Genomic DNA, 10,563 nt, shown 5'->3' on the forward strand with positions numbered 1-10,563 from the left:
CTATATTAAAGAATACATAAAATAGCATGTCATGGGACCTTTAAATAATTATCATTGTACGGTACTCATGAATCTATCTTTGATTCTTTACCTTTACCAGTGCCTTAATATAGCCTACAGTATGACAGTGACGGTAATGATTTTGAAGCTTGTAAATACCCCTCTGTAGCCATCTATTTCATATTGAGCGCACATTAGTGTATTGGGAGTTGGATTGCCCCAGGTTGCAATCCACAGAAGGCTGGACCTGGCACAGCAAACACCTTTCGTGTACAGCTGGAGTTAGCTGAGAGACAGTTACTACTAACCCTAACACTTTTATGTCTTGCAACTTAAAATCTACTGTTTTGTGTTGCAGTAACTTATAGTGTACTGTTATGTATTGTAGTAACTGATTGTATTCTTTTATGTGCTGTAGTAACTTTCCTCAATACTTGAAAAAACATTAAATGTCTATGTCCAATGCAAAAATAACGTCATACGTCAATAATGTCAAATTAACGGTGTTGCTTCCTACAACATCTGACTCGAAACTTAATGGGGTCCAATCAAAATGACTACCAAACAGTGATGTAGTATGTATGCATTTGAGAGTAAGATACAGGTAATGAATTATAATGACATTCTCAATAACATTTTTAACAGTTTTTCACTAAATTATTATTAATAAAATAGGTCCTCATTGGCTCTTACAACTAAGCCAATTACACGTAAATTGTGACAACAAAGATATCTTCCCTTGACCAAATAAAAAACTAGTATATATATTTATTTTGTGCTTCACTTTTTAATGTTTATTAACAATGACTGCTTGCATTTTTTTTTTTTTTTGTCATTTATACAGTCAATGTTTGAAAGTGGGCGATGTAAATATGAACGTTTTTGAACAGGCTCCTATTTCTGTTTTCTAATAACAATTTAGTATGAGAACAGGAAAAATAAGGAAAATAACAAGAACAATTAAAAATGAGGGATTTGAATAAAGGCCTCAAAAGAGAAAAGAACATTTGAAAAGTGTTTTTTGTTTTCTGATCTATATATCAGTGAGAGGATCAATTGTATTTTATCAGGGATCAAACAGCATATATGTACATCTGTGTATGAGTTTACGTGTGTGTGTGTGTGTGTGTGTGTGTGTGTGTGTGTGTGTGTGTGCGTGCGTGCGTGCGTGCGTGCGTGCGTGCGTGCGTGCGTGCGTGCGTGCGTGCGTGCGTGCGTGCGTGTGTGTGTGTGTGTGCGTAGGTACGTGTCTACACGAGGTGTTGCGTACACAGGCTGAACACTGATCCATCGGTTACTCACAGAGCAACCCTATTTGGCCACAAGTAAGCGTGAGATGTCGCAAGCGGGCAGCAGTGGTATTCATCCCTGATGAATCCCCAACCAATTGGGTTCGCCTCTCTACTTCTCAATGACAAAGTAGAAAGACGGTTCATTGTTGGGCACTGGCGGATTGGCCACCACCACTTTCTCCTTGTCCAGGACTTGAATGAACCAGCCCTCGCACAGCGCAGACTCAAACTGGTGCTCTCCGCTCATCGTCCCCTTCATGTAGAAGAGGAAGGCGAGGACTGACTCATCCTGCTTGCAGATCAGCCTCAGACGTTGCTTGTCACAGGCCTGCAGGGAAGGATACTGGATCATAATCACCAACCATATGCACTGGTGTGTTTGCTTCATGTAGCGTGTTGTCCTAGCGTTGTCGTAATGCAAGTTAGGAACCACCAGCTACATTTAGCTTGTCTATAGCTACTCATACCTCCCATTTGAAGGTCATTAATGAGCGCATTAATCTGTCACTCACTAGATCCCTCGCTCACCCACTCCCACATTCACTGACTCACGCACCAACGCAATCATGTTCAGTCTCTCGTTCACTTTCTCTCCCACTCACTCATCTTCTCAGGCATACCTCCACCCGTAGGATCGCCCCATTGTCCTTTTTGGTGCATTTGAGGAAGCTCTCGGATTTGGTGAAGTTCAGCACCACCGGCACGCCTCTGAAGGTCTCGTTCGTGACGGTTGTCTTGTAGGAGTATATGGTCATTTCCGCTGTCATGACACACAAACACAGAGAGCCATGTGACCATGTGGTGGCCAACAATGTCGACAGCCAGTACTTTCCCACCAGAATATTGCCGTAACTGCATCCGATTCGAATTGCCGTTTGTCAACAGAGGAAAATCCTGATCCCCTATTAGAAATGTTTTTTTCCTCCCCTGCTGGCCATTTATGGTTCTTCTAAACAAACATTATACCGTAGTCTAAATTAAGGCTTTTCTTCGAAAGATGGAACAAAAATCATGCAATGTGTAAGATGGATGCCTATTAGGCTAATATCATGCTATATTTTATGAATGGAGATTGCAAAGTACTAATGGGTGAATGAGTCGAGAGCAGCTAAATGCACCTTTATAGATCGGAAGGTGCTGCAGTCACCCTAGCATACATACCTTAGATCAGCAGGCTGAGGTGTTCCTTGTAAACCAAGCCGTTAGAAGGTAAACATGTGTGGGATCGCTCTACATGTACGAGTAATGGGGCTTCTATAAGCTTGATGATGACCTACTTGGATTATTAGACGCATAGAGCATGTTGTCCTCGCAGAGATCCCGGAGGTAGGTCCTGGAATGGATATTCTCAAGATTGATATTTCCCTGCACTTTGTCCTGCATGAACATGGCCGTGTTGCCTGGAAATACAACACAAAAATACATTCAAAATACTTATTACAAACGCACAAACATCTACGGAATGTAGACAATGAAATATCAATGCATGTCACTGTGAAGTATTTCTGACGCCAGTGCCACTAGCAATGGAATAAACATTTTAAATCTCCTGATGGGTTTGAAACAGAAATCCCACTGGCGAAATGAAATACAATCGCACACCAAAGGCTATTGACCAACTAATGGAAGTGCCCTTAAACCCAATGAAATATAGCCCTTATTGAGCTAGCAGCCATACTAATAAGCATGGTGGGGAAACCGCATAGAATGTGTGAAGATCTATAGAACTCACTATTTTTAGTACTGCACAGGGGCGTTTCTAGGTTTCATGAACATCCGGGGCTTAGCCCAACGGGAAAATGAAAATACCAAAATAAATTGTATGCTTTACTGTGCATGCAAATTCTTTCATAATGCTTAACCTAAATAAACAAAATATGCCATTTATTATAGCTTCAAATAGCTACTTGGCTGCTGTGCTGCTTATCCCCAAACATCGAAAGTTATTTCAGAGAAAAATAAATACAAGTGAGACAGATATTACATATATATATATGGATCCGACTGGGGATAGGATAGGTTAATTCACTTGAGGTGGTAAACTTTATTTTGAGATTTCCCTGGAATCCCCATGTTTCTCTTTAAATAACTAACTACCATTAGTGACTAGAATTATTTCATTACTTCTAGACTGAATTGACTTAATGCATTCCATAGTTACCAGTATACCAATAAATATTTATTAATTGTGTACCCAAAATTTTTATTCAGGGCTAATTAAATAATATCCGGGGCTTTAGCCCCAAATAAAACAGCCTAGTGACGCCACTGGTTCTGCATTCCGTTTCCCCACCCAGATCCGATTTAATCCATGCTAGTTGACCGAACAATTATCCCTCTACTTGAATTGACATATCCCCTGTATCAACACCCATAGTACTCTATTTTATTATACTATATTTATGTTTATTTATATTTATATCCATGCTAGTTGACTGAACAATTATCCCTCTACTTGAATTTATAATACTATATTTATATTTACTACACTTATTGTAACTCTATGCTGCTCTGATAATTCTCTGATAATTCATGTACAAACTGCACTTTACTGCTCCTTTGCACTTCCGGTTGGTCACAAAACCTCATTTCGTTGTACTCATACTCGTTGCACAATGACAATAAAGTGAATCCAATCCAATCCAATCCAATCCAATTTAGCACATTTTGACAACACATTTTGACTGAATTGTCAATGTCGTCTCCCCCCACCCCAACTAATCAAAATGGGTGATTTAATCTTTAGCAGCTCAATGCACTTTTATAGAGCAGAAGGTTTTTCTGATCAGGTCCTGTAAGAATGGTCTAAAGAACACTCAGACTCTCTGATCGATCCTCTCGTTTTAGGAGCCAGAAGAGAGGATCGATCAGAGACTCTGACTCGGCCTGCGGTACTTTCAGGGTATCGGTAAGGTGACTACCGTCCTATAGTGAGATAACGCAAATAAATATGTGTATATATTCACCGCTGGTCACCGTGCATGAGTTCGCCACCAACACCACCTCGTTGAACGTGCATCCTGTTCCCTGGCACTCGAGGACGGGGCAACCAGCAGCACAGCCACGCCCCTTCACCACAGAGAGGCTCGCGTTTGTCAGCTTCACCACCAGCACCCCACGCCCCTCTCCCTCCCCTTCCCCGTTCGCCTCCTCCGCTGGGCCCTCCCCCCGCCCTCCCTCTTCTGCCTCCTCCCCACTCCCCCCCCCACCCCCAATGCCGCATTCTCCCTTCCCCAGGTCCTCCTCTCTCCTCATCTCCATGGAGAAGCAGAGCACACCGGACTCCTTCTTGAAGGGATGGAGGGCATCCTTTTCCAGGGGGCAGTGTTCAGAAGCCTCCTTCTTCCTGGTGGCCGTGTGCACCGTCTGAAGAGAACGAAGAGGAACACAACACAATCTCTGTTCACACATCTCAAACCGACTTTACGATTAAAAACTGAATTGGACAAGCCGTCGTTGAAAACCACTACAACAACACCATGCTACACATGCTGGTTTTTTTCTTCGGAGAGTGTTCAATACGGCGTTCAGTTAGGACATTTGCAGGCTTTCAGATCTGAGCTGGTAGTTCAGACTGAGGTCAACTTCCTGTCAAGTGCCTCCGATGGCTCTGAAAACTGTGGTTTTCTTGTCCTCAAATGCAAGCTTCACATGCAGCCGAGTCTCTAGAGAACATTCTGAATCAAAGTTTGTTCACAAATTGCTCTAAAAGTTTTCTATGGAGACAAACTGGACTTAAAACTTAACAAAGGTGCCACGACTGAAATGACAACTTTAGCGGTGGTGTTTTTCCACAGCATACCTGTGCACCATACTTGAACATGTGCTCAATATATACCCGCCGCTCATTCACAAGCGTGTGGTTGCGATTGTCTCCAGATGATGAGCTCACCAACTTGGGGTTCCCCTCGGTCAGCAGGTGTGCCAGCTCGTCAGGGGGGATATCCGCCAGGCTATTGCCGTTGATGCAGGTCAGCATGTCTCCCTTCCTGTCACGACCACAACACTACATTCACACTCACTGATACAAGAGTGACACCCCAGCAGAACGATTACTGAACTTATAGTACTTCTATGACTACCAATACTTATACTACTATTGCTAAAAAATACCACTTCTATTTCTTGTTACTGCAAGTAATAGTAGCTCCAAGTAACAAGTAATAGTATAATGCTATTACTTATAACTTCAAAAGTATCAGCAATAACACTAATAATAATCATATTAACACAATTAATTTAGGCATAAGGCATCACGTTTTTATAATGTATATAATGGGCCCATTAACAGGGATAGTGAAAAGTACAAAGCAGCATGGAGGCCAGCGAAAATGTTACGGTGGGTACTGGTTATTAATTTATTTTAATCAGTTTCTTATTCTTTAGAGACAAACAGTATTTGCAGTCAAACTAAAATGCACTTCTTGCACTTCTTTCGAAAAAGCAGCTATTCTGAACGCATTGGAAATCTTTGGAAGGTAAACAAAGTGTATTCCCTTCAAATGAACAGGAGCTCGACTAAAGTCACGCGGCTCAAAAGTCACAATGGCAGCGGTTATTGGAAAGCAAATGCTAACAAAGAACAACCAACAGTGGTAACGGGTTGTTGTGGTTGTTCCACGTCTCACAGGATGTTTACTGCGTTTCGTGTGAACAAACACAATCATCACCACCACCACCACCAGCATAGCGGAGGCAAAACAGGAAGTCCCCATGAAGTCTGGGCAGTCTCAGGCGACAGACCTACCTGGCGAACGCTGGCCCCCGCCCGCTGTGTGTGCGGACCCCCTTCACCGTGTAGCGGTGCTCCCCGTCCAGGAACGCGTGGCTGATCTTCACCCCCCCCTCGACGAAAGGTCCCTGGGCACGCAGGGAAACAGAGCAAACACATCGAAGAGATGCAGGTCACTAAGCAGATCAGATATGCAATCAATGTGTTTTATTATTATCCCTGACAATACATGCTGTTCTTCACCTCAGGAATGTAGGAATATGATTTAGAATATGATTTCTTTATTTGTTTATTTCATATGAAAAAGTCCTTTTATATATACTACAGACTATAATTCTGTCATGTAATGTAGGCCTACCGGCTCCATCAATGTAAACTACAATCTGAAGAAGGGCCATAACACACTGGATGTGATCTGAGACAATGAAAGTAACAAATATATATTTATTTTTTTTACATAAAGCTGTACCTCAAGATTAAATACAACTGTATCACAACACGCTCACACATGGTCGACATTGACCTTTATATACCTTTATATAATATGTCCTGTTGAAAATTCAGTAAGAAATTGTGATTATTTGTTGCCTTCTCTCTGACTAGAATCCCTTCATCAATGCTTACCTGGTTCCCCCTATGCAATATTTAACAATTATTTGCCAAAGGCGACTAATTGTTTTAGTATATAGTATACTACACTTGAACACTCCAAAAATAAACAAGACAACACTTTTTGACGGGATTGATTTATTTTTATTAGCAGTTTATTTGTTTTTATTAGCGTGACGAGACGGACATTTCGCGATGAAAACATTATCCCGAGTTAGAGATCTCAATCATGGGATATTGCCCAAAATCCCGAGATAGGGAAAATTGGCAATAACCAATCAAATCAAACCACATCTTATGAGGTTCACCTGTCGCATATACTAACAATGTTTATTCACTCACTTTTCCCTGGCAACGTGACATTGAAGTGATAAAACATGGTCATTACAAAAAAGGTTAGCGATCGGTAGACACAGCCACCTACCTGAAATGACTCCATGACTTTGGTGCAGTGAGCTGAGATTGTGTGCGTGTGGTGAAGGTGAGTGTCGGTGAGACTGTGGTTCAATCTCTTTATGTGCCAACTTTCCAGATTGACAGGCAGTGAATGCGGAAGCAGAAATGTGAGACTTTGAACCCGGCTTGGATTAATAGTAAGGGAAGTCATTTCACAAGTGGGGAAGTGAGTAAAACAGTTCATACAAAAGTGAAAAAAAACATTTAACAATTTGTTTCTTTGTTCGTAGGCAGAGCATAGGGGTTTGGGAGGACAGGCCTGTATCCAAAACCAACGGACCTCTGAGTGATCACTTCCTCTGAGATCCACCTCACAATGCCACACAATATTGGTTTTGAGGCCAACACAGGTTGGCAACAAAACTAATCCTGGGGAACATATTAACAATTTATATTTGAGAACTGGTGAAAATAAGGCACAAACACATTCAAAAACATACACATACACACCAGTCCTGTGTACACCACACACACACACACACGCACACACACGCACACGCACACACACGCACACGCACGCACGCGCACACACACACGCACACACATACACACACACACACACACACACACACACACTGGTGCTGGTTCTATTTCGAGCTTCCCCTGGTGTGTGTGTCTGTAATATCTATAAATGTTGGGCTGTCTTAAATTACATGAACGCGATCTACTGTTGCATGTTTTAGACTCTGCAGCTCAACAGAATGCTGGACATGGCACAGCAAACACCTTTACTATCGTGTACTGCTGGAGTTATCTGACAACCAGGTACTTTCATGTGTTGTAGTAACTTATAATGCACTTTGATGTCTTGCAACTTAAAATCTACTGGTCTGTGTTGAAGTTACTTTGAATGTACTGTTATATAGTGTAGTTACTAACAATGTACTTTTATGTGTTTTTGTAACATATAATGAACTGTTATGTGTTGTAACTTTTATGTGTTGGGGTTGCAGTAACTTATAATGTACGGTTCGGACTTGCAGTACGTTAAAATGTACTTGTAGTAAATTATAATATACTGGAATGTGATTTTGTAACTGTTAGAATGTAATGTTCTATCCAGTCTTATGTCTAAATATGTGTACATTATTTTTCTGGGTAAGCGCGTGTGTTTGTATATATAAATAATGGAGCGGTGATTTTTGACTTGAGGCATACTTTTGTACTATGCACACTGAAAGTACACGAGTTCCCCACACCCTTCCCCTCCATCTCCTTCCTAGAAACGTCAGCCACAAACCCCTTTTTTTCACCTTTCGCTAGATGCATGAATTTTCGTACAGACCTCAACTCAGATATATGCTCATCTGACTCACTCTACCTCCCCCTCTCGCTCACTCTTTACCCTTTACCATCTCTGTCTAACAACCTCTAACCCTGCATCTCTCTCTCTCTCTCTCTCTCTCTCTCTCTATCTCTCTCTCAGTGCCTCTCTCTCTCTCTCTCTCTCTCTCAGTGCCTCTCTCTCAGTGCCTCTCTCTCTCTCAGTGCCTCTCTCTCTCTCAGTGTCTCTCTCTCTCTCTCTCTCTCTCAGTGTCTCTCTCTCTCTCTCTCTCTCTCTCTCTCTCTCTCTCTCTCTCTCTCTCTCTCTCTCTCTCTCTCAGTGCCTCTCTCTCTCTCTCTCTCTCTCTCTCTCTCTCTCTCTCTCTCTCTCTCTCTCTCTCTCTCTCTCTCTCTCTCTCTCTCTCTCTCTCTCTCTCTCTCTCTCTCTCTCTCTCTCTCTCTCTGTGTCTCACACCCTGCCCCTCCATCTTTCTTTCTCTTTCTGTCTCTATCAGAAATTACATATTATACCTTCATTAAAAACCAATAAGATGTCGGGCATGAACCATATTCATAGCTCATAGGGACCACTCGCCAATGATATATATATCTATATATAATTATATATAGATATATATATATATAGAGATATATGTGTGGTGTGTGTGCATGTGTGTGTGTCCGTGTGTCTGTTTGTCTGAGTGTGTGTTTTTGCGCGTGTGGGTTTGTCCGAGTGCGGATGTGTGTGTGTGTGTGTGTGTGTGTGTGTCTGTGTGTGTGTGTGTGTGTGTGTGTGTGTGTGTGTGTGTGTGTGTGTGTGTGTGTGTGTGTGTTTGCGTGTGTTTGTGTGTGTGTGTTGCAGGTGAGGATGATCGATATATTGATAATAGGGGGAGGTCCCCACGCCTTGACCTTGGCCAGCCTGCTATCAACTCCGCCCCCTGACCCCAAGCCTGCAGATGACTCCGCCCCCTCCCGGCAGGACCTCGACCCCAGGCCACACCCTACCAGGGGCCAGACCCAGCCCAGAGGCAGGAGAGACAAGAGGAAAGCCCCTGCTAGTATGGCTACTGTTATGAATTTGTGATAAAAAAAAAAAGTACATCCATGTCGATTCATTCATACGAAAAGCTACGACAATTGAATTCATGTTCCTTGTTGATGACTTCCAACATAATGACTTAACAGCTCCAAAGGCAGTGAACCCGAAATATTTTTCATGGTAGTATTTGTTCTGTGATCGTCAGCATAGCCAGCTATGCCCATTCTGTCACTGTTTCTAAAAAAAGATTTAGAACTATACCTACTTACTAAGTATACTTACTATACTTTAGAACTTAGATTTGTGAACTATACTTATTCTAGTTGCACAAAAAACTCTCATTGGCCTCATTCACGTATCTGATCGGGGAATTTTGGGGAGAATGCTAAATGGCTTAACGCTCGCAAAGTTTGCGGTTCGCACAAGCAACTTCTCGCGGGTAACGCAAGTATAATGTGCTTCGCTTTTGTCGTAAACTTAGTCTAAGAGGATCCAGACTAATACACATCTGTAACTGTACGTCTGAAGAGGTAGGCTAGGTAAGTGAAGCGAAATGCTATGAATGAGCATCTCCAAATCTTAACATCATTTTTGTCAATCAGATATAAATTAAAGAAGGGACTGTAGTTTAATTTAAGATAATGCCAGACATATCCTGTTTTTAGAGTTCATAAATAGAGGACAACAAAATTAAAACGTAATTAGCTCAATGGCTATCTATATTAACCGTCAGGCGCTAACTTCAGTGGTGTAGGACCAGTGAACATTTTATTTTTTTTCTACTATTTTTATTTTACCGTTTTACTATTTTATTTACTCATACATGCTCGTCATGTTTTCTATACTGCTCTGTCTGTCTTGTCCTTGTTTTTCTTTTAATGTTTTGTGTGTTTTTTTAATGCTATGCAGCAGGCTGTATAACAATGGAGCGGTAATGGTGGACCACATGAATTTCCTACTTGGATAATAAAGGTTACCTTGACCTTGACCTTGACCCTTGGTTCTGTGTTGCTTGCAGAGCAGAGAGTTGAAGAGTGGACGCTACCACCGGAGGGGGGTACCACCCCTGCCCTGGAACTCCGGGTGGTAGACTCCTATGGGACATGGGCGTCTCTGTGGGAGAGTCAGTTCGCTGCTCTGAACATCCCTCACCTGCGCTCACACACCCT

The 10,563-nt window shown here is 42.1% G+C and overlaps 2 protein-coding genes across 2 annotated transcripts in view; one reads left to right on the forward strand and one right to left on the reverse strand.

Annotated features, from left to right (window-relative positions):
- Window positions 1-568: 568 nt before the first annotated feature.
- On the reverse strand, window positions 569-7,191 carry LOC115558517 (uncharacterized). The gene is made up of 7 exons (XM_030376715.1): window positions 7,058-7,191; window positions 6,040-6,152; window positions 5,185-5,281; window positions 4,259-4,658; window positions 2,570-2,692; window positions 1,913-2,052; window positions 569-1,620 (listed from the first exon to the last, which is right to left on the reverse strand). The coding sequence occupies exons 1-7, from the start codon at window positions 7,070-7,072 to the stop codon at window positions 1,402-1,404; spliced, it is 1,107 nt and encodes a 368-aa protein (XP_030232575.1). The 5' UTR covers window positions 7,073-7,191; the 3' UTR covers window positions 569-1,401.
- Window positions 7,192-7,760: 569 nt separating this feature from the next.
- Window positions 7,761-10,563, forward strand: part of zgc:113276 (uncharacterized) — a 9,789-nt gene continuing 6,986 nt past the window's right edge. The window contains exons 1-3 of the mRNA XM_030376760.1: window positions 7,761-7,854; window positions 9,215-9,413; window positions 10,413-10,563. The exon at window positions 10,413-10,563 is cut by the window's right edge and continues 25 nt beyond it. Coding sequence (XP_030232620.1) covers window positions 9,221-9,413; window positions 10,413-10,563 — 344 coding nt within the window. The 5' untranslated portion in view covers window positions 7,761-7,854; window positions 9,215-9,220. The remainder of the gene's footprint in view (window positions 7,855-9,214; window positions 9,414-10,412) is intronic.

This window comes from Gadus morhua, chromosome 14 (assembly GCF_902167405.1).
Source record: "Gadus morhua chromosome 14, gadMor3.0, whole genome shotgun sequence".
NCBI lineage: Eukaryota > Metazoa > Chordata > Actinopteri > Gadiformes > Gadidae > Gadus > Gadus morhua.